The sequence below is a fragment of the Rhyacophila brunnea genome, unplaced genomic scaffold, assembly GCF_057557595.1.
Source record: "Rhyacophila brunnea isolate RB1 unplaced genomic scaffold, BYU_Rbru_1.0 scaffold_20, whole genome shotgun sequence".
Classification (NCBI taxonomy): domain Eukaryota; kingdom Metazoa; phylum Arthropoda; class Insecta; order Trichoptera; family Rhyacophilidae; genus Rhyacophila; species Rhyacophila brunnea.
The window spans coordinates 74,378-97,910 of NW_028232860.1; the positions used below are offsets into that span (position 1 = coordinate 74,378).

Sequence of the window (23,533 nt, forward strand, 5' to 3'; positions counted from 1 at the left end):
GTTAGATTTCTGGGCGAGTTTGTCAGGAGAGTACCCCATTTTTTCAAAACAAGCTATTGTTTTACTTCCGTTTTGTACAACCTATACGCGAAGCGGGATTTTCTCTTTATGCTGCAACGAAGTCAAAGTGCAAGTACAGGCTCGACGCCACACTAGATATTAGAATGCAAATTACCAATATTGTGCCTGATATCAAGCAGATATCCAATTCAAGGACTCAAAATCATCAAAGTCATTAAGTGCTTTATTTATTCATATTTTATGTTTATATTATATTATAGTTTTATATTTAAAAATAATTACTAAATAAATTATGTGTTTGAACATTTTTTTTAAATTTTTACTAGTAGGAATTACCCAGCCTAAAAAATAAGCTAAATGTTCCGTTAAAATTTTCGGGTTTGCAAAGTGTTCCATTGCAGAAAATGGTTTGGGAAACCCTGCTCGGGATAATCGTGGTGTGTACACTGGGACTAGAGGATATACTGATACAATTAAGAATTATGGCGTCTCTGTTTTTCTTATGTCGGATACTAATTTTCGATACAGCACAGCTAATCGTGTTTATAAATCGACCATTAAACAATTATTTTATTTTTAGACAAAAAAAATTGTGTAATGTAATCATCACCGTTCAGCCAAACACCCCTAAAGTGATTTCACAGCAGTGAAATTTGGGCTAATGTTCTATTTTACTCCATTTCACTCTAACTTATATCTTTATCACCAATCGCTTCCGAAAACTTTCTCTGTCGCACTCACATGCCGATTTTAAACCAGCTGACACTTCGTCTAGATAGGTACCTACCTAAAATGTTAGATAAGTAGATATTACTTCTTTGGAGAATAAATAATTCAAAATACATACATTCAGTGGATGAGCGTTAAACGAGCATTTACCACAACATTATTTTATTTTATTTAGTACGTCCCAGGGCTCGAAATGGATCGGAGTGTACCGGAGCGCCATTCCGGTTCGTGAAATCGGTAAAATTATCGCTCCATCTCGTGGAAAAAATATTTTGACCGTCTGAGCTAGATATGCCAAATAATAGGAAATCTACTACACTTGTTTTTATAAAATACACATAAAATTTGATAACCATTGTCGAACAAGAACTTCTTTTCCACGTGTTAAAACTGTGAACTAACAAGCCCCTCCTATGCAGTTAATCGTACTTCCGTTTAAAATGAGCAACGCCCTTAAATTTATCATTTCATTTAAGCTTCCGTGGTGTACGGATCTATCAACTTACGTAATTTTATTCTTTTTATAATAAAAATATATATTAAACGATCAGAAGTGATACTAAAATTATTATTAGTAAGCTTTCGGTTTATTTTGTGAAGAATAAAGGGAGTCGCATCTAAAAAGTAAGTCGATACATTATTTAAACACGTGTTGCCGCCATGACAGGTGCGTCACTGAGAAGTCTTCCATATGCGACTACAGCGACTTCCGGTTGTCGATGAGATCTTGTTGTCGGACAGTGTGTAAATATCTTCAGAAAATGATCGAGCATTCCGGTTCGTAAACTTTTCCATTTCGAGCGCTGGTACATACTAAATCTTACTTGCCTCACTCACGTGGTCGTTTTACGTGTTCGTCGATCATCTTGTTGCTATTGATTTTGAACATTTATACGAGAGGAGAGTGGTCTCATTCGCTCACCATACATATTTTATTATTTATCAAATAATTTAATTAATATAGATATTTTAGCTTTATTTTCACTGCAGGCGTTGACCATTGTCTCTTCTTCTTCTTTCACCCTGTCACGTCCCAACATTGGGGCATAGGGCAAGCACAAGTTGGCGCCACTTCCCTCGGTCCATCGCCAACTCCTGTGCCTCCCGCCATGTCAGACCTGCAGCACGTAGGTCGCTTTTGTAGCATCGCTGCAGGGTGAGGGAGGGCCGGCCACGGCGACGGAACCCTTGAGGCTGTGCCACAAGGGTACGAAGTGCCGCACTCTTTGGCGGCATCCGGAATACATGTCCCAGCCACGTGAATCGTCTCTTCGTGATAACTTCAATCACCGAAGGCTGTTGTGTCTGCTCACGAACTCGGATATTTGTAGCGCGGTCGTACCAATGTACCCCTAAGATTCTGCGGAGACATCGATTCTCAAAGCTCAAAAGCCGTGACTCTTGAAGCTTAGTAAGATGCCATGTCTCACAGCCATACAGGAGCACAGGTAGCACGCACGCGTTAAACAAACGACATTTGGTCCTCACAGAATACAGCCTTGACCTCCATTGTCTACAACGATAAAAATGAAACCAATCAATTTCTAGCAAAAAAAAAGGTTTCATATATTATTTGGTCACATTTTATGGTGGATTTGGAAGCCTCTTGCGAAGGTAATCGTCAGTAATAGAATGGCTATTGTGCTTTAAATGGATACTACGAGTACCACCACTCCGGTTATCTTTCTAGACTATTAGACGGAAGTAGGTACATCTTATTCAAAATAGGTACTGACTAACCATCTCAAAATTAGGTATGTTACCATGCTCACTCTTATGTGAAGCAAATGGACCAAAACTGTTGAAGATTATCTTATATCTATAGAGATGGAGCTTAAACATTGTACCTACTATGAAAATGAGACAAAAAAAGCACTATCTTTTACACAAACTCTGAAAAGAGAGATAACGTGACAAAAATTGTAGGTATCTACACACACACGTCGAGTACATGATTCATAACTTTGCACTCCGGCACTAAGATGAAAATGATGTAATGTATTCTAAGATTTTTGTATTTACATATGTATTTATCTATTTATTTATTACTGCATATATTAATACAAATGAATAACATTTCATCTTATTGTATATTATAAAGAGGCGTATCAATGGCATTTGATATTATTGCCAGACGCGGAATTTAATCTGCCACAGTGTATATAGCTACGTACCGGTGGTTCAATGAAAACAAATACGCATGACTGACAAAGTGTAGTGTACTCTGTTTATATCGAATCTCCACAACCTACCTCCATCCCTCGCCACTGGCTATGTGTCAACTCATTGATACACCTTTACCCGTACGTACCGATAATATTGGATTTTTTTTAAATTCGGTGTGAGTTTAGCCCGCATTCCCCCGTCGCTTAATTGGAGGAACACGAGCCGAGAGATAGTTAATGGGTAATGTATGCATGATTTGTGTGCCAACTCTAAATATGTACGTACATAATAGTAGGCATCACTTATGTCGGTCTCTGGAGGACAAATTAAGAGCGACGCGTCTACCGATTTTCAGTAGCAGAAAGTCACCAAGACCTGTGCCGTCGCGAGTTCATAATAACATAACAGACAATAATTTAATTGTACCTAATCACCTAAACTTAATGTCAACCGATATGGCAATATTATCATAGTGGTGTGATCATATGTTCCACAAATATTTATAATATAGATATATTCCGCATCCCGCTTACAATAGTTGAAGCTGCAAGAGACCTTTATCAGATTGCTGAGTAGCTACTCAGAATTTAATAGCTGTCAAAACGTAGATATTCTATCTAACAGTGATAATTATTGGTTAGTACGAAATAATAATTCGGCCGTGTCCACGTGATGATGAAAGGTGGTGGTACCTACAAACAATTTACGGACAAATATCTTCATTCAATACATTAATTATTTTCCTAAATAGAGACAATATTTTGAACGAAATCCGTGGAAAGTTAACTCCGTTGAAGATGGAACTATACGGAATGTGCGCCGAAATATTAATTTATGTTATGTGAGTATAATAATAATTAGTAAATCATGTTTCAAATTTCATAAGTTCGAGGTATTGTTTCAGTTAAGACAACAGTATAAAGTATGGTGAGTATTTTTTAGGGAAAATCAGCGTGAAATAGTGATTGAAAATTCAGTCTGTGAATGCATTCCCTAAGTAGGGATGTCACAACCAAAAGCCTACGGTATTCCGATTGCTACTCATACCGAATGGTATAGGTTCATCCGGGATTTATAAAGTTTCTAAACCAGGGCTGTAGTGCCAAAATGATGAAGTCAGTAGGAACCTACAATGTACGTACTGTGGTTTTAACATTAATATACTGATAGTTTCAAATATACAAATAAGTACTATAATACTTAATCCTCCATATGTTGCCCCTTTTGCTGCTGACTACACATCCCCAGCCTTTACGAAACACCTCCAGTCTCTCTTTGTGCTAATCTACACGTCCCCAGACTCATCTTATGATAACTCTATAAAACTGGCGCTGAAAAGGTGGTGTGACGCATCTGCATGACATAGGTCGCCACGCATTGAAATTATTTTTAAAACGGTTGGTAGTAGAAGAGCAACGTAGAAAATGAGAAGGAAGGGAAAGGAAAGAAATAAAGAAAGACAAACGATCGAGCCGACAAGAGATGAGATCTTTTCGCTCTCCATATTATGACGCCGCATTTTTTTAAATTCCTACAGTAAAAGCAGAATAGTTATTTCCTTTCGGTTCAAGCTTTTAGTTATTTCCAGAGAACGTTATTAACATAATGCACTCTTTATATAGTCGCAGACTCACATAGACTTATAGGCCAATCTACAACGCCAAGCTGGAATATTTGACCAGTGAAGACGCCACTGCCACTCGAGAATAATTGACTCGTACGGTAGTCCAAAGTCGTAGCGATTATTTGGAAAGAACACGCGTCTTTTTAGAAGGCATACTCTATCTTCGCATACGAATGAGACGAAGCATAATATCTAACGTAGATAAAGCACAGTCTTGCACAATACACATTTCCCTACAATTGTTTCTATTTTCTTTGATTGACCCACAAAGGTGGGGGGGGGAGGTTTTCTTTCGAAGAACATAAAGTCGTGCTGGCGGGAAATTTTACCAAATTAATTAATAAAATATAATAATTATAGTAATATAATAAATATGCGCACTTTAATTATAACAACACTCCACGAGACCACGCGGCGCTAATTCGGGTGGAAGATGAAAAATTTTTCCACAAGGATGTCCGCACTTTTGACATTTTTATACAACTGGGTATTTTAAATATTTTTCTAGGAATGATTGCAAATATACTTTTTATACAGTGCTTATTTATTTATAGGCATAAATGCATGTTGGTCTATAACTAGGCTGTACTGTCCAGTTTTCGAATAAATACGTGGGTAACCTAAAAGAAATTAAATTCTTATTACAAAATATCACCTTTTTTATTTCAATGCTTAATTGCAAGTCACTAGTTGAATTGGTTTTACAGAAAAAACTAATATTCTCTGCTTTAATATTGTTTGTAAAAAAAATAGGTGGCCTAATACTGACGATTTGCGTTTCGTTACTTACATAAGTTTGTTGACCATGTCCGATCCTAATAAGATCATTTATTAAAACGTTTTTATTAGCTCGTATTCTTGTTTGTCCGGTGGTTGTTTGTTCAGTACAAATCTTGAAATCGATTTTTAACTCATTTCCCGACTAGCTAGACATTTGAAACTTTTAGAATATATCAGAACACGATGCCAATGCATTCTTTTAATACTTTTAGCCATCTTTAAGCAGAATTGAATTCATTTTCAGTTAATTCTGTTTTGTATGGAAAGTTATTTCAGAAAAATCCATAAAAAGCAAAATACTATTATTGGTTGCTAAGGGCGTGGTCCTAGCAACTAAATTATTAATATTATATACGTGCATTACTATGGAAATCAAAATGAAATGTCAAAATGACATTTAATATTCTATGTTTGTTTGTTTGTTTTTTATTCACTTCATATCAAGTACAAGTTTGAGCATATTGAGCATAATAATTCAACAGAAAATTTAAAAATGTTGTATATAAAAAGTTCTTTTTATCTTGTAATTATATTTATTTTATATTAACAGATTTTTGTTTTACGAGAAATTGATGTTATTATGATATTGATATATATATATACGTCCATACTCTGACTCTAAACACAAATTGAAAAACAATATGTGTATTTTCCAGACCCAGGATTCGAACCCGGGACCCAAAATATTAAGTATATACCGACATGTAAGCCGCTCGGTCATCATGGGCATTAACTTACATGACTGTCCGTCTAATTAGTTGTGTATTGGACTTTTAAATCGGTATGTGTACATTAATGTCTTTATGGCTGCGAATCTGCTCTTCTCTTCCATGACCATGTATTATAATTAAAGTCAGTGAAAGCCCACATGGGAGCGGACCTCAATGTTGGGTGACTGCTCCGGGGAGACATTCCAATGCTTATAAACTACAGATTCATTACGTCCCATATTTGCGTCTCATAATTCGTCCGAATAAGACCGGTTGTGGTAAGAAATGGATTGGTCGTTGGCTTCTATTAGGTGCACGGTGCAAACCTGGCTAATAAATTATGTGGGATGTTTACCACAAATTAATTAGCATTGCGAAATTAGATAATTTTATCTATAACTCTAAAAATCTTTTTCAATATCAATACATATAGGTATAAACGGTCCATTTGCATATATGAAAAAAATACTCGAACTTGCATCTAACTAATTAATATTATTGGTGTGTGTAGAGTGGCGTGCTCAATCACCGGTTCGCGAGCCGAAATAAATGCAATTGATGGCGGCTCAATTGCGATATCCAACGACAATGGATTGATAGAAATTCGCGGTCCGCAAATTTCACGATTCACCAGGAAAACGATCTCCAATTACACCGCTTTGCTTATAGATTTGTAAGTAACCTACATATATCATTTAATTTATTTTCCATATTATTATATACTATAACAGTGCTTCCTAACATGCTATTAGATAAGGTTATACTATTTCTCGTGACATATTATATTTTATTCAAACAGTTTAATAAATATATTTAGCCTATTTCACAATAATTCCTTGTTAGAAAACTTTCTAGATAATTTTTTTGTACTTTTAACAGTGAGCGTTGGCGAGAACGATAGCTTGCTGTTGGTGTGTATTTGGTCGATACAAAAGATACAAAGTAATTAATTGTAATGCCATTGGCATTGCTAAACTCATGAAATTCACTCGACATATTATTATGAAACCAATATCTTGCAAAAACTCTTCCCAATTAATCACGGTTGCTGTCGCGTGGCACACCGGTTAGAAAGCTCTTTACTATAAGCTCATGATAAGATATTCCAATGGGATCAAACCTTGGCCCAATTATATTATTATGTATATTATTTGTTGTTGTCGGGAACCAATATCTCCGAAAAGGACAGATGAAACTCGAACTCACCAGCATGACTGAAGAGTTTTTTCGGGTCCAAGCTGTTAAAAATTATGAAATTGAGAGTAGATAACGTGACCGTGAAACCAATAATTATATTTGAGCCTAAAACCTGGAGCCTAACTGAGAAACCAGAGAAGGCTATTCAAGTATTCTTAAATAAAACTCTCAGAAGAAAACTAATTCCGTTGAATAAAAACAATGGTGAAGCAAACGTAAAAACGCTGAGCTTTTCGGGAACTTTCAATCTAATATAATATATTGAGGGCACGAAGACTCACGTAGGTCTGTCACGTTGTTAGATGCGATGGATTCAAAGCTCTCCATAATGTATAAAGGCAACCCTACTGGTCACTCGGAACTAAGACCACCCGGAAGAGATCAATGGTTAACTTCAAGAGAGACGCATAGAGGCCGAGTGTGATCGACCGGAGAAAGAACTCAGAAAGTTATATAGACACCTTAATTAAGTAGAATTTTGTGTCATAATCTGAAATTTGGTTATTTAAATAATATAAAGTTGACTTGAATACTGACCTATATTACCTTATCAATATAATTATATTATAGTATATCAAAGCATTCGTTATAGCGTTAATCCGAGATGAAACTCTCACATCACTCTTGTGCAAGTAAATCAGGAGACAAACTCTAAGCCATTTAAAGATTAAAATACACGCTACGTCTCGTCATCGCGCAGTATTTTTGAATGTGTGTTCAGTACCTGAATATCCTTATGAAGTACCTAGCCTACAATCTTGTTTTACAGCTAATCTAGAAGAAATTTCTTCAATGTGTTTAATTTAACATTTTAACTATTATATTCATTATGTTCATTTCGAAATTTCGTCATACGACAGCCCTACGATGTAATATAATTGCAACAATATTTATTTTTATAGGTCTCTCCTGAACGTCCCGCATTTAAAAGAAATGGGAACGGATTGTTTGGCAGACTTATCTATGATGCGATCCTTGTGAGTAATTCGACATTATTTCCATGCATATAGCGCGTAGTTGACCATCACTGCCGTCTGACATTTCAAATCTAAGGTCACGGCCGTAATGATTTTTTTGTTAAATTAGATTTGTGACTGACTTACATAACAGTTCCTAATATCATTAGTATTTTGATACGCTAATTCATCATCAACATTGGTACTACAACCTAATGCCCCGGTCCAGGAAACGTCCCCCTCCCCTCTGGCTGCCGCAAGTTCCCTGTACCCCGCTAAGCCTCAGGGATGCTGTGTCTCTATATACACAAGCTAACCACCGCAGTCTATATTTCCCGACCCTTCCGGTATAATGATGAGGATGAAATTTGGCCTGTCCAATGAAGTGTCACCCCAATTTTACATGTCACGTGACGGGGGGGGGGGTGTGGGATCCCTGTACCTTCAAAGCGTTCGTAATTATTGTACTAACCTTTCCAAGTGCCGTCTTTGGCTTAGCTATCACGTCAGAATCATTGGGGCTAACCACACGACAGACATAGTGCCGGTCTAACGACACGGAGATCCGACCCACTGCCTGGTTTTGAAGCATCATGCGATAACTAATAAAATAACAACCGTAAATTCCAATTTTTTATTTTTATAAAATTTGATATTGTTGCATTTTTTTTTCATAATAGTACCTATAGTCTACTTTTTTACATTAATTAAATCCCCCCCCCCCCGGCCATGCCCGATCGTAATAAGATCCTTCAGATAATAAGGGCCTCCACAGGGTGGAGGTTTGTATTAACAGATTTTTTTTTACGAGAAATGGATGTCAGCCACTTGCTCAACCTATTAGGTCCATACTCTGACTCATACACAAATTGAAAAACAATATGTGTACTTGCCAGACCCAGGATTCCACCATGGGACCCATAACGTTATACGCCGACGCTTAAGCCGTGCAGCCATCATGGGTGTGGATCGTTTAAAAATCGTTTTTTCGGTTAGGTACATGTTCAAACACGCGCGTTAACATGATCTTACTCCCTACTTCAGTTATCGTTTGTCAATTTATGGCTACGGCCATATGTTGTAGCTTAGCCACTGGGAAATGCCAAAAGAAATGGCGTATTTCAAAAGAAAAAAACTACCTTTTTCTTAGGTCAATAATTATTATTATAAAACAATCATTATTCGTAGAATGTTTTATCACATTTGAATGGTCAAAGACATAGCTTATAATTAGTATCCTTATAATAATCTTCAAATGTGTTAATCGTTCCCATTTTTTTAATAATAAAATGCCTAATTCTTGTCAAATTTGGGATCACAGAGATTACAAATATAATTTTGTATCGTAAATATTTCACCATATAATGTTAACAACAATTTTACTAATGGTTTTATAAATGCGTTTAAAAATTATTAAATCCAAAAATCTTAACACCACTGCACATGGATGTACTAAAATATGACTATATTCTACAACATTAGATCGAGAGGTTTAAAAGAATACTATTTTATGTAATAAAAATACTTATTGCAGTCATCAAATGTTTAAAATAAATTAATATATAAGGCTTCAAAATTATATTAATAGACTATCTACAACGTTTAAGGGATGTCCAGGCTTGAAAATACCATAAAAGCTCCATTTTGACCTACGTGGCGTATGTGGGCCGTTACTAAGTATGTTTTTATTTTTAGTATTATTTTATTATTCTGTTCTTTTCTCTCTTTTGAGGGAAATATTTGTTGTAATGTAAATTTCATATTGTGTACGTCTTCAATTTTTGATTTTGTTATGTCCACAATATTTTGTTTTCTTAAATAAATAAATACAATGTGTGATATTACCCTATGTTTCATCTGATGACAAAGGTGTGGGAAGAAGAGCGCTGTCCAAGGGACTGGGCGAATGGTGAAATCATCACACTTCACAAAAAAGGTGATCCTCTTAGATACGACGATTACCGAGTAATTACTCAGTGCTCCGGGAAAGATTTTGGCAAACATCCTGTTTATGAGAATAAGGGACTCAAACATGCACGTCCTCTGGAAAAACCAGGCCTGGTTTCTACTAGGACGAGCGTGTGCAGACCAAATCCACAACCTACGATGTCTTCTCCAGAGACTCCAGCAGAGCCATGAGCTGAATAGTCCGATGGCCTGCTGCTTTGTGGATTATGAGAAGGCTTTTGACAGTTCGCACCGCCCCTCCCTCTGCAGGATACTGGGAGCATACGGGATTCCTCCCAAGATCATTGCCATAATCAATTGCCTGCACGAGAATAGCGAATGCTGTGTCAGAATTAGTGACACTGTCATGGAATGGTTCGGGGTCACGACCGGAGTCAGACAGGGTTGTGTCCTTGTTCCGTTTCTCTTCATCATCCTCTTTGACTTCATACTACGGTAGTCAATACCGCCCGACTGAGTCATACCTGTTACCCCCACGGTGAAGCTATGCGACCTGGAATACGCCGATGACGCTGTCCTATTCGACAACTCCATCGATGGCATTGAAGAGACAATCGACAGTTTGCAAAACAACTCATCTCGCGTTGGTTTGAAAATCAACGCGAAGAAAACCAACGTTTTGTGTAATAGCACCTGTCCTGATCCAGATTTCTCACTGATTAGCGACGGACAAAACATCGAGTGCGTCGACAGCTTCAAGCACCTGGGGGTACACATCACGGGAGATGGCATTTTGCAGAAAAATCTCGCTATACGAATGGGAATGGCTGAAGCAACATTCAACTCGATGCGGAATGTCTGGGACTCACGATTGTACTCGGTCAAAACCAAATGGCGCCTATTCGACGCTTGCATTCTGACGGTGCTGCTTTACGGTAGCGAATCATGGCACCTTACGACGGCTCAGAGCAACGGTATACTGAGCTTCGAAAACAGATGTTTGCGACAGATACTGGGTGTGCGGTGGTATGACTTTAGGAGCAACGAGGAGATAAGGGAACGCACCAAGCAGCCTCTCATCACAATGAGAGTGAAGAAGCGACGTTGGACCTGGCTCGGCCACGTGCTGCGGATGCCAGAAGAGAACCTCAACCTGTCCATATGCTCCAATTAAGGGGCGGATATTGCCGAAGAAAGAAGATATTCATAATAATATGACTGGTTTAAACTGATTCGAGGCTACCTTTAAAATCTTTTCACAAAGACTACGATGGGCGGGATATGTGGAGAGAATGCCTGAAGTTAGAGCGCCAAGGATCATGACGAAGTGGCTACCCCAACGGAAGAGACTCAGAGGCCTTCCAAGAAGGAGGTGGGCTGACGCCGTAGAAGTGGACTGGCTTCATATAGGAAGACCCGGTAACTGGAGAAGTGTGGCGAGAGACCGGAGTGAGTGGAGAGCGGTTGTGGAGGAGGCCAAATCCCACCCCGGGATGTAGCGCCGTGGAATAAGAAGAGGAACTCGGTGTAAATGAAAACTACGCCATTACTGGTAGTGTTAACCTGTCCCTGACATATTTCTTGGAAATCTGGAATATCAGTTAATTTTTCTCCCAAGGAGCAGACCTAACCTGCCATTGGAAATGCCGATTCGGCAGGATAGCGGTTCAACCAAATCTCTTCGGATACCTGAAGATGTGTTTCGATGGACGCTGTTTTTTAGATTCTTAAAAAATGTTCTGTTTAATTTATTTGATGTACCTACTTCGGTCAACTACTTTATAATTTTTGTATTTACTTTTTATACTGTTTTTTTAATACTGCTTATATGTTTTTGTTTTTTATATCATTGTGTGAACGTGTCGAATTTTTCATTTGGAAAGTTTACTTATGTAAATAAATAAATTTATTTTAATCGTATTATCTCGGCCAGCGTGTGATGCCCACGATGGCCGAGCGACTTACGCATCGGCTTATAATGAAGTAGGCCGCAGGTTCTAATCCTGGGTCTGGCAAAATACACATATTGTTTTTCGATGTCTGTTTGGAGTCAGAGTTTGGACCCAATAGGTTGAGCAAGTGAACAACAAAAATCTGTTAATACAAACCTCCACTCTGTGGATGCCCATATGACCTTCCTATATGACGATCCTAAGATCGGTCAAAAAAAGTCTACTTATATAAAATATATTATTAGAATAGGTAAGGGACTGTCGTCAAAGATTCGTGTTTATATTTCAGGTACATAAATAAAGCACCTCTTTTGGAAAGTTTGCCTGACGATCTCCTCGATCCGGCGCCTTTACATTTTCACTCATTGTAAGTATCAAAAAAACAACAAAGTATTTAGCTGAATAATTTTTATTTTTGCTTGTTTCCATCTACGAGAAAAGGTTGACAACGTTATGGTAATTTACACTTAAATTTCTGAGAAATATAATAGAACCATTAGAAAAAATCTTTTTTATAAAAAAGTAACAATTATACCAATAAATAAAGCAGTTTAGAAACTGCGTCAATGCAACTATTCTAGACTGCTTTTGCCCGCTACGGCAGCTATCTAGGGTAGGTTTATATCGAAATATTAAGGTGATTCATCAGTGAAACGCCAAATAATTTTCTACCATAGGCGCGACGAAATTTTGCACTCGCTCCCATTCTGAGAGAGCATGTAGAGCTGGAAGGACGTCATTTTGCTTCGTGATGGCGACGGCCGTAATAATTCCTAAATCGTGTAAAGATGACTTAAAACGTTACCCATTTACTTTAAAAAGAAAACATGTCAATGAATATATTATTATTGTCACTGATAAAACAATAAACAGAAAATTAAATGGACACATGTTGGATTTATAAGACAAATAATATTTGGTTTGACATGCCTCATTTGCACCCGCGACCCGCAAACCGCGCATCGCCTAGCGACGATCTTTTTAGACCGTGTCTCAACTAATGCATGGCCTTAACACTTATTATAACAATTACAATAAGTTAGCCGTCTAAACAGTCAAAACTGTTTATCTCGCTCTAAAATTTACCACAGCCAAAAGAGGTGTTGTTAAAACCTAGCACTTATTGTCACAATTACAATTAACTTATTGTAATGTTACAATAAGTGCTAATTCTTCGATACAAACCTACCTGAGATAGCTGCCGTAGCGTATGAAAGCAGTCTTGTGTAGATGCGCAGAGAGTATTGTAAAAACTATTAGTTAGTTTCGTCACAATTAGATAAGATACATATAGCTTAGTGATCAGATCACATGGGCGGGAATCCCGGGGGGTGTAGGTTGGAATCCTACTGGGTGTCGTACAGCGCTCGAAATGGAAAAATTTACGAACCGGAGCGCTCGACAGTTTTCTGAAGATTTTCAGATAGTAACGTTTTCAAAGTATATGTGTTTTTTTTTCATAAAAATAAGTGTGTTAGATTTTCTATTATATGGCCTATCCAGCTCAGACGATCAAATTATTTATTCCACGAGACGGAGCGATAATTTTACCGATTTCACGAACAGGAACGGCGCTCCGGTGCGCTCCGGTCCATTTCGAGCCCTGGTGTCGTATTAAAAAAAAACTTTTCAAGTGGTTATATATTTATCAGAAGAATTTTCAAATGATAAATTATATTTTATACTTAATATGTTTAATCTCCCCATTGTAGACTAGTCCTGCTATTAAATATTATCATGTTTTTTTTTCTGTTCCAGCCGTATTATAGAAAGTGGACTAAGGAAACTTCCAAACCTTGGGCCACTGGTTGACGCAGGCCTAGTTTTGCATATGGTGTAAGTATTTTGATTTTGTAATACATATTATAAGCAAAAGGTATAAGATATAAAAGTAGGTAGTGTGACGCCCCCGTATGGTCCCCATTTGGGTGTGTCTTTATGTACCTGGAGACGCCCGAATCGGTATCAAAGCCAACAAATAATAACGGCTGATTGCGAAAATAATTAAATAATGTATAATACCACTAATAAATAATATCTGACCGGCAACATTGTCCAAAAAAAAAAACACGTATGGCAACGTCGCATTGTGCACAGCTCGCGAGTCCAACGGTTTTTTTTTTTTGGCGCGGAGAACGCTGCAAGCAGCTAAATCGAGAACGCGTACATTTCGCCCTCCGTAGAATAAAATTATTAAAAAATGTAACCATATAGTATATTAACGTAAATAAACTCGCCGCTTTCCATCATAATTCCGGTGTATCAATTATTTACCTCCAAATCCTAAAACGCAGACGATAAACCAGAAAACAAAACAAAAAGTGACAGTTGAAAAATTCACACACACACGCCAAACGCCACGTTGGGCGCCACTTATCAATTCCCTCCATTTTGGCGTGTGTGTGTGAATTTTTCAACTGTCACTTTTTGTTTTGTTTTCTGGTTTATCGTCTGCGTTTTAGGATTTGGAGGTAAATAATTGATACACCGGAATTATGATGGAAAGCGGCGAGTTTATTTACGTTAATATACTATATGGTTACATTTTTTAATAATTTTATTCTACGGAGGGCGAAATGTACGCGTCCTCGATTTAGCTGCTTGCAGCGTTCTCCGCGCCAAAAAAAAAAAACCGTTGGACTCGCGAGCTGTGCACAATGCGACGTTGCCATACGTGTTTTTTTTTTTGGACAATGTTGCTGGTCAGATATTATTTATTAGTGGTATTATACATTATTTAATTATTTTCGCAATCAGCCGTTATTATTTGTTGGCTTTGATACCGATTCGGGCGTCTCCAGGTACATAAAGACACACCCAAATGGGGACCATACGGGGGCGTCACAGTAGGTATACGTTAATACACATTAAAATTTTGCGATATAGGTATCTACTCGAGAATAATTCATTTTTGTTTAGTACGTCTACATAAATATGGTGGTGCATGGTTTATGGGATGGACGGGTATCGCTAGAGCTAGACAACTAACAGAGTTAACAAAGGTTAAAGTCTACAAGTGTGACAAATTGCAGTATCCCACTTTAGTAATAGTAAATGTCCGACCTTCTTTTACTTTATTCAACTGTCACACAGCAGAGAAGTGTCTGTGTCATGAAACTGTGCTACATGTACATCACACATACAACATTTTAAAGATTGCTACATTCACCATGAATGTGAATGTAGACGAACAATAGCTGAGATCCTGGGTGCGCTGTGAAGAGATTCTTGGATTCATGAATTTTAGGAATTTTACGTCCTTATGAAAAAACATTTCTTTTAGTTAGATAATTTGTAATTTCGGTTAACCTAACCTTAACCTATATTTTTTCTGCGATAACTTTTATTGCGGAGAAATATAGCCTCTATTTTACTGGATCTTGACTAATTGGCGGTATATTTTTGTTTGTTTCAGAGACCTCGAGAGGAATATGATTAGAAAATTACCCACCAGAGGGTTGCGCGTGAGATCAAGTCAATTGTAATAGCATTATTATTATACTAATTACATAGTTTGTGAATAATATTTTTTTTATCATTTAAAAAAATAGAATTCGAGCAGTTATCTAGTGTGTGTACACAGCTTCGTTTGAAGGTTTCACTAAACTTGGTGGTTGTCCATTGTCATATTTGTTTTTCTGATGTCAGTAAGTTTTTTGGTTATCTCCTTATTACATTGTGCTATAAAATTTACCATGGGAGAAGCGTTCACTACGAAAGTTATTATTCCTAACGCATTAAACAATTGACCTTATTACTTATTGTTATATTACTATATATTATGTTATTATCAGCCCAACAATCTTTTCTGGTATAGATATAAAAAAACAATCACCAGTTTTGTTCTCCACTGATATACCTAGTTTGTAGACACCACTCTTATGAATTGGAGTACCTAACTTTTGACATCTCCTGTATGCCTCCTATTCGACTTGCTTCGCTTGCATTCTGACGGTGCTGCTTTATGGTAGCGAATCATGGCACCTTACGGAGGCTCAGAGCAACCGTATACTGAGCTTTGATAAAAGATGTTTACGACGGATACTGGGGATGTGTGTGACTTTAAGAGTAACGAGGAGACAAGAGAACGCACCGAGTAGCCTCATCACGCTGAAAGTGGATAGGCGACGTTGAACCTGGCTTGACCACGTGCTGCGGATAGAAGATAACTTCAATCTGGCTTGCCTATGTTTCAATCCAACCTGATTCCAGCGTCCTGTAAGGCCGCTAAATAAGAGTGTATACGGTGGAGCTACAAGATCTTGGTATGACTTGCAACGATGCAAGAAGTCTGACTAGCGACAGTGATTCTTGGAGGCGTCGTGTTGTGGCCATGTGTGTCGGTATTCTAATTGCATATACATACTTAACGTGACTAGCAAATGAATCTGCCGCTCCATGACTGTTCACATATGTCCACTATCCTTTCTTATTGATTTAACATAATACCAAAATAATTTGGGACGGTTTTAAATTATTAAGAAGGTTCTGACCTAAATTAGATAACTCGATGCACACTTATCGTCGACCATTTTAACTGTTGGCAATTTTGGCAATCAGGGTCGCAATATGTTGTCCGCCTAGTTCTAGTAGATACAAAAGTGGATCATACCCAATAGTTTGGGTCAGTCGAACGGTTTTAAACAGAAAATCGCTTTAAATACATCGTTCAAGATCTTAGTTTTTCTAGTTTTTTGTTCTTAGAAAGAGATAGATAGAATTTCGAGAATATTGTCACCCATCATTACTTCGTTCTAAAATTGTAGATACAGACCTACAAACTTATCTGAAATAATTATAAGATAAAAAGAACTTTTTATATACAACGTTTTTTAAATTTCAATATCAATATGCTTGTTTTCAATATGCTCAAACTTGTACTTGATATGAAGTAAATAAAAAACAAACAAACAAACGATACGAAACGAAACAAACAAAATAGGCATACAATACTGAAATGTCATTTTGACATTTCAATTTGATTTCCATAGTAACGCACGTATATATTAATAAATTAGTTGCTAGGATCACCCCCTTAGCACTCAATAATAGTCTTTTACTTTTTACGGATTTTTCTGAAATAACTTTCCATACAAAACAGAATTAACTGAAAATTAGATTCTGCTTAAAGATGGCTAAAAGTGTTGAAAGAATGCATTGGCATCGTGTTCTGGTATATTCTAAAAGTTTCAAATGTCTAGCTAGTCGGGAAGTTAGTTAAAAATTGATTGCAAGATTTGTACTGGACAAACAACCACCGGACAAACAAGAATACGAGCTAATAAAAACGTTGTAAAATGGGATAGGGGAGCCACTGTCGAAAACTACCCAATCAAGACTCGTAACTGGAAAAAATCTGACATTCGAATGAAATTTTCAAAATGACGTCCTATGGTAGTTTGTAGTTCCATTTTTGCCATTCTACAGATACGTTTGTAGGTCCGTACTACCGGTAAATTCTGAATTTAAATCGATATAATATTCCAATGTCGAATAGTAATAGGTAGTGTCTTCAGATATTTGTTTTGTTCCGTTACCCGTTAAGGTTACCGATTATTAAAATGTTTACGAATTAAAATTTTGATAATGTATGGGGAATTCAATCAAATATTTTTCCTGTGTTGATCTACAATCTTCAGTAAAAATATCAGCGCTGTTTCCTCGGAGCCTTTAAATTCCGGACAAACGTTGTATTTTATAGTATACATCTCTAAATGTGGTCTCTCAATATAATAATATGCTCTATGAGAAAAGTAACCAATCTACATAATTACTTCCATGTTGCAGGATTTTGGATTATAATATCATTGAGGAAATCGAAGAGTTCGCGTTTGAAGGATGCGAGCTTGCTAAATTGTGAGTATAGTTCAAAATATATTTAATTTAACTAAATAACAATTCTTATGCAGGAAATCTCAAATCTTATATTATGGTCGAGTATATTAGTCTAAAAATGAGGTTGAAACCGACATACCTACTGTCATATTCATACAATTGTCGTATTCTCATACAAACAGTCGTGTCTATTGCGTTTTTCGGCAGTGTTGGATCACCCGCATATCTATAAAATAATAACTTACAGCCGAATACAATATGAAATGATCTGAAGATGTCACCTTATTATATAGATGTCACTGCATGGAGGGTCATGTTTTGTGACACTTGTTGTTGTATGTATATTGTTTGATATATTTTTCATATAGACAGCTATTTAGCCTACGCGCATCGCAGTTGATTGGTCTTGTTTTCATCGAGCAACCTGCTCGAGCATGCCGACACTTCGTTTTTACTACATTTAGTGCAGTGATATTAAATTTAGTTCCAAATGCTGCTGTAATGCACATTGCCAGTCGTTTTAATTTTGGAAATTTATCTTTGAGGATAGTATTCCCTTCGAACATGCACTTTAACTCTATGCTTGATTGCAGTTCTATTAGCTCCATTTATAAATTTGGAGGCCCTGATTCCACCTCCACGTTTAATGGAATTAAGAATATTTTGAACATTTCCTCATACTTATACATAAATGCGAATCTGGTATCGAATTCTTTAATTAATATTGTTACTTCATTACAATATTTAAAAAAAAAAAACTTTACCGTTACTATTAAGTACAGAGTGTGTGGAGGCGACATATGCATAAAAACAGGTACTATCACGCGGCATAAACAAGATAGATCTAATTTCACATAATTTAATATAAATGTGGTAAATTTACGAAAAAAAAAGTCAATGTATGTAGAAAGTTGAAAACTTCAATTGGATCTTGGGCCGCAAAAAGTCTTCATTTGATCCGCGGGTTGGCCATGCCTGCACAAAATCATACTGGTTATATTTTCGGAGCTCTCATCAATATAAAAAGTGCGATTATCCGATATATGACCCGGGGCTAGACCCAAAAATGTTTAAAACTATTCTTCTATACAGATGGAGCCTACAGTATGAAATTAACGCAACGAATGACCTCTGGTCTACACATTAAATTAGTGTTACAAGTGACTTTTCCTTTCAGTTCCATTTGAAGACACCTACGTACTATTATGAGTATTATGAAACTCCACTCTTATTTCAGATTCCCCCAAATTATTTATCTAAATACCTAATTAATATCTAAATTTATGGAATCGGATAGTATATTATAATTCTGTACCCTAGAACCGAACTGTATTAACTCCAAAATTTTCAAAAGTCACTTTATTGCACTAAACTTCATGATTATGCCTCTTCTTTCCCATGGTAAACAGTATTAACTCCTATATCAATTATTTCCTGAGATATTGCGTTTTAAAGAATATTAAGTGCATCTTGATTTTGGAATCAAAGAATACTTAAGTCTTTTAATACTCTTTAGTTGTGGGTGTTTTGTTATTTATTGATATTAAGTCCACTCAGTCAAAACAACCAATACAATTAAACAGTATTAGGTGTTATCTTGCGGAGTTAGTACGAACAATGTTTGACACTTGACAGACGACCGCACATTTTTGTTGTATTAACTCCTTTGTGCGAATGTTTGAAACAGTTTTGCATTGAAACATTTATTCCAAATAAGAAAAGTTAATTACAATAATGTCGGAGAGAAGTAAACGTATTCTGGACTTAGTGAAAATACAAACCAATAATATTATTGATGACTGTGATGAATTACTACCGCAGTATCAAACAACGATTCAGAAACGAAAGGTAGGAATTTATAATCAGTTTTATGAAATCAAACAATGTTATTAAATTATATGTTAAACCTGGCTGATATGATAATAGTGTAGCTCGATTATTCGAGTTTGGAAATAGTATTGTTTAATTTTGTATGAGCCAAATGTCAAAGTATTAAATCCATTAATTTTTTAAGATTGATAATGGGTCATTTTCGTTTTCGATGCAGGGAGTTCATCAATTGAAAGGCAAATAAATGCACCCCTAGAGGACTTGATTTATGTCGACAAAACTGTGGCTGGTTATCAAGAAATAAGCCATAGTGATATTGTGTGTGATGATAATCTGTATGCATTTGGTCAGAGTGGTAACATCGTTTACTATGAAGTGTTGGAAACATCGGTTGAACCAATACAACCCACTCTAGCTTCCGAGACTTCAGATCTTCTCCAATGCGATAACATTAATATTGTACATGAAACATCTACATATATCGATGAAGATTGTATAGCTGACGATCCTGATTACCATCAAAGCGAGAATGGTTCTGAATCAGATGTATCAATATATCAATTTCGTAAATTTCAGATACAGATAATCAAAATTTGACTGATATCGTGGTCGAAGCACAACTGAATGTGAGAAAGGGAAAAAAAGATAGAGAAATACATTAAATTGGAAAAATAACATTAGAAAACAATAAGTAGCAGCAGGAGAGGAACGTACGACTAAAACACAAGCTATCCCAGCACAAAAAGTTCTTGCACCCCGCAAGACAGAATGTCGCCTTAAATGTTCCATACATTTTTCAGCTCATCATAGAAATGAAATTCACAAGGCATTTTGGAAAAGTGAAAAATTATTGACCACAAACGGCAATTTGTTGCGTTAAATGTAAAGTCCATACCGATAAAAAGGAAGACAAATGATAAAAGGATCGATAAAAGAAATCATACACGTCAATACTACTTTGAATTAGATGGTCAGTCTATCAAAGTGTGCAAAGTATTTTTTTTAAATACCTTAAATATTTCACAAACATTTATTACTACTGCACTATCTAAAAAGTCTGTTGGAAGAAATGTTGAACACAATAAAAGAGGAAAGCAACCGCCATCAACAAAAATACCAGAATTTATTAAACAAAATGTTCGAGATCATATTAATAAATTTTCAGTTTTGCAACCCCACTATTCGAGATTATTATTAAAACATACATTATTTTTGTAATATTATTAATTAATATACATTTTTAAATCAATATTGAGTGTACTTTATTCAACATAATATATCCCTTCACTGAATGTCAATGACACATAATACTATTTGAAGCAGTACTAAAAGTAACATAATATTTTTTTCTTAAAGCTAAATAGTATTAAGTGATTATTTTCTATATAACTAAGTTAAAACACTGAAATATGCACATAGACTGTGATAAGTATATAAAATAATCAAATGTCTTCTCAAAAAAAATTAAGAACTATAAAACTTTTGCCAAAACTTTAATACAGAAGAAAAAATACATTTCAATAAACTTAAAATGGCTCTACTGAGAAATTTTGGATATGGCACTTAATATAGTTCAGTTCTAGGGTACAGAATTAGATTTGACATTTCATGCATCTCACATAATATTACTGTATCAAAGCAGGCATATTATGAATAAATACAATTTAGCTATAAAAACCTGTGAACAGACACTTCCTGCTCAATTAATTATATATGTAGGTAGCTATGAGCAATATATTGACTATTATTTTTAATTTTTAATTTAATTTACTATGTTATGTAAATAAGTAACATAATTTCAATCAGAACGCGAGCCACCATGGAGCTCCCAATAAAAAAGAAAATAATGAACTTGTTACCAATGCAACCACAATCGTTCGATTCGAAAATCTAACTGCCTCCAAAATTCCTACTATGAAATACGTACACACGTATTAGTAACTAGACTAACTAGTAGGGAATCCAATCCCGGGATCTCGGATAATTTTCAATACATATGAATCCCGGGATTAATTTTTTATCAATCATAATCAATTAGAATGCGTACAGAATTATGTTAGTGAAGTGTATGAATGTACCTGCACATGTCACAGAGTGAATCGCCGGATGCTCAACGTTAATAAATAACCATTTTTCGTTGTCATACGCAATCGTAAGAACATCATAAAAATAATAAATTTGTTCATTTAACCAGCTAGACGCCACTGACGTTCTGGCACGCAAATGGCGTCTAACCGCCAATGCCACGTACGTGCAGGCAGGCACTTGTTTCTACGCCGAATTTTATGAATGTTATCTTTTTTAATAAATTTTAAAAAAACCTTTACTTTCACATTATTATCTACATGTATTACAATATTATTTACTCCATTAAACCCATGTATTTCCAAGATTGAACGTACACAATATCAATAATATTAAATGTCTTAAATAGTGTAAATTACAGTAGACATTTTTGACCGATATTTTTATCAATGATATTTGTATAAATAAAAAAAATATATTAACTAGGTATCGAAAAAAAACTCCAATCCCGGTACCAGTCGGAGAGAGATTGGATTCCCTACTAACTAGAGTCAAAATTCATTGGCTTGGCCCCTATTCAGGATAACCGCTTTCCAATTCAATACCACAATAACCTCATCGACATATTATTATAGCTTTTTTATGTACGTTTTATTTTATTGCTGTCTTCACCAAATTATAATCGCCACTGATTTTCATAGCACCCTACTCTTGGACATTCGTTCGAGCGAATGAATAATCTGTAAATTTATGTTCTCCTGTATAATGTTTTCCTGACAGATTTAGTGAATGGTATCTCGGATTCATTCATTGCCTTTTCGTTTGTAGAAGCCTCAGGGGAAATAAACTCCTGAAGACAATCCATCCGAACAGTTTTTCAGGAGTCATCGGAATTCGAGAACTGTGAGTAACCACAAACTTATTTGTTTTTCTTCTTCTGTGTAAATCGGCGATCACTGTTATAAAAACTTCTCTATCAGGGTGGAAAGACCTGCACAACAAATTATGCTTTATTTTTATAATATTAGAAACTGTCATTGGATTATCTTCTGGGAATGTCCTCTAACTGTGTACGGACAGGGAAGAGCTACTCAAGTCGGTTCCACCAGTTGTTGAGCCCATAGGACCGTACGACTTGGTCACCAAAAAGGATAATATTGTTGCATTTTGAAAATTTCTTGCGTCATATTGTCAATGTGAAGATCTCTTTTTTAATTACCTAACTCTTATGTTGTCTGGCACTTTTATAATAGCTTTTGTTATTTACCATTTTTTTTTATTTTTTCCTAATGTGCTCCTATTTACCGTGGGTACTTTTAACTTAAAGCCATGTAAATTCTGTCAAAGCACATTCGAGTGCTTGGCGACATAAATCTTAGGTAACTGCTCCTGAAACATTCCCAGTCCTTAAAAAATACTGACGCTTTACATCTAAACGTAGAGCCCCGTGATACGCCCGATTAAAACTGGGTGTGGTTCGGGGCGGGTATGGTTTGGTGGGGTCATTAATTTCAATAGCTTAATATATACTTAATCTTTCGCATACATACCTACATGCCTAATTATTGTAATCTTTGAAATTAGAAGCATTTGTTGTTGCAAGGTACAAGGTACAAAACTGTCATTGGTAATGCCAATAGAGAGGACAATGAAATGAATAGCTATGATTAGCCGAATTTTGGATATATTGATATTATACTCGACTTGCGTAAAGATGAGTTTATTACGCTATTTTTTGTGTTGCTTAAATCTTATTAATAAACGTCTTTGATTTATAACTTGCACCTAATGTTCACTTCA

The 23,533-nt window shown here is 36.0% G+C and overlaps 1 protein-coding gene across 2 annotated transcripts in view; it reads left to right on the forward strand.

The window, feature by feature from the left end:
• Window positions 1-3,269: 3,269 nt before the first annotated feature.
• The window catches only part of Lgr1 (Leucine-rich repeat-containing G protein-coupled receptor 1), a 34,754-nt gene continuing 14,490 nt past the window's right edge, over window positions 3,270-23,533 (forward strand). For both annotated transcript variants that reach the window (XM_085948013.1, XM_085948014.1), the window contains exons 1-8: window positions 3,270-3,757; window positions 6,542-6,703; window positions 8,130-8,204; window positions 12,333-12,410; window positions 13,802-13,879; window positions 15,459-15,524; window positions 17,831-17,899; window positions 22,562-22,636. In XM_085948013.1, coding sequence (XP_085804139.1) covers window positions 3,714-3,757; window positions 6,542-6,703; window positions 8,130-8,204; window positions 12,333-12,410; window positions 13,802-13,879; window positions 15,459-15,524; window positions 17,831-17,899; window positions 22,562-22,636 — 647 coding nt within the window. In that variant the 5' untranslated portion in view covers window positions 3,270-3,713. The remainder of the gene's footprint in view (window positions 3,758-6,541; window positions 6,704-8,129; window positions 8,205-12,332; window positions 12,411-13,801; window positions 13,880-15,458; window positions 15,525-17,830; window positions 17,900-22,561; window positions 22,637-23,533) is intronic.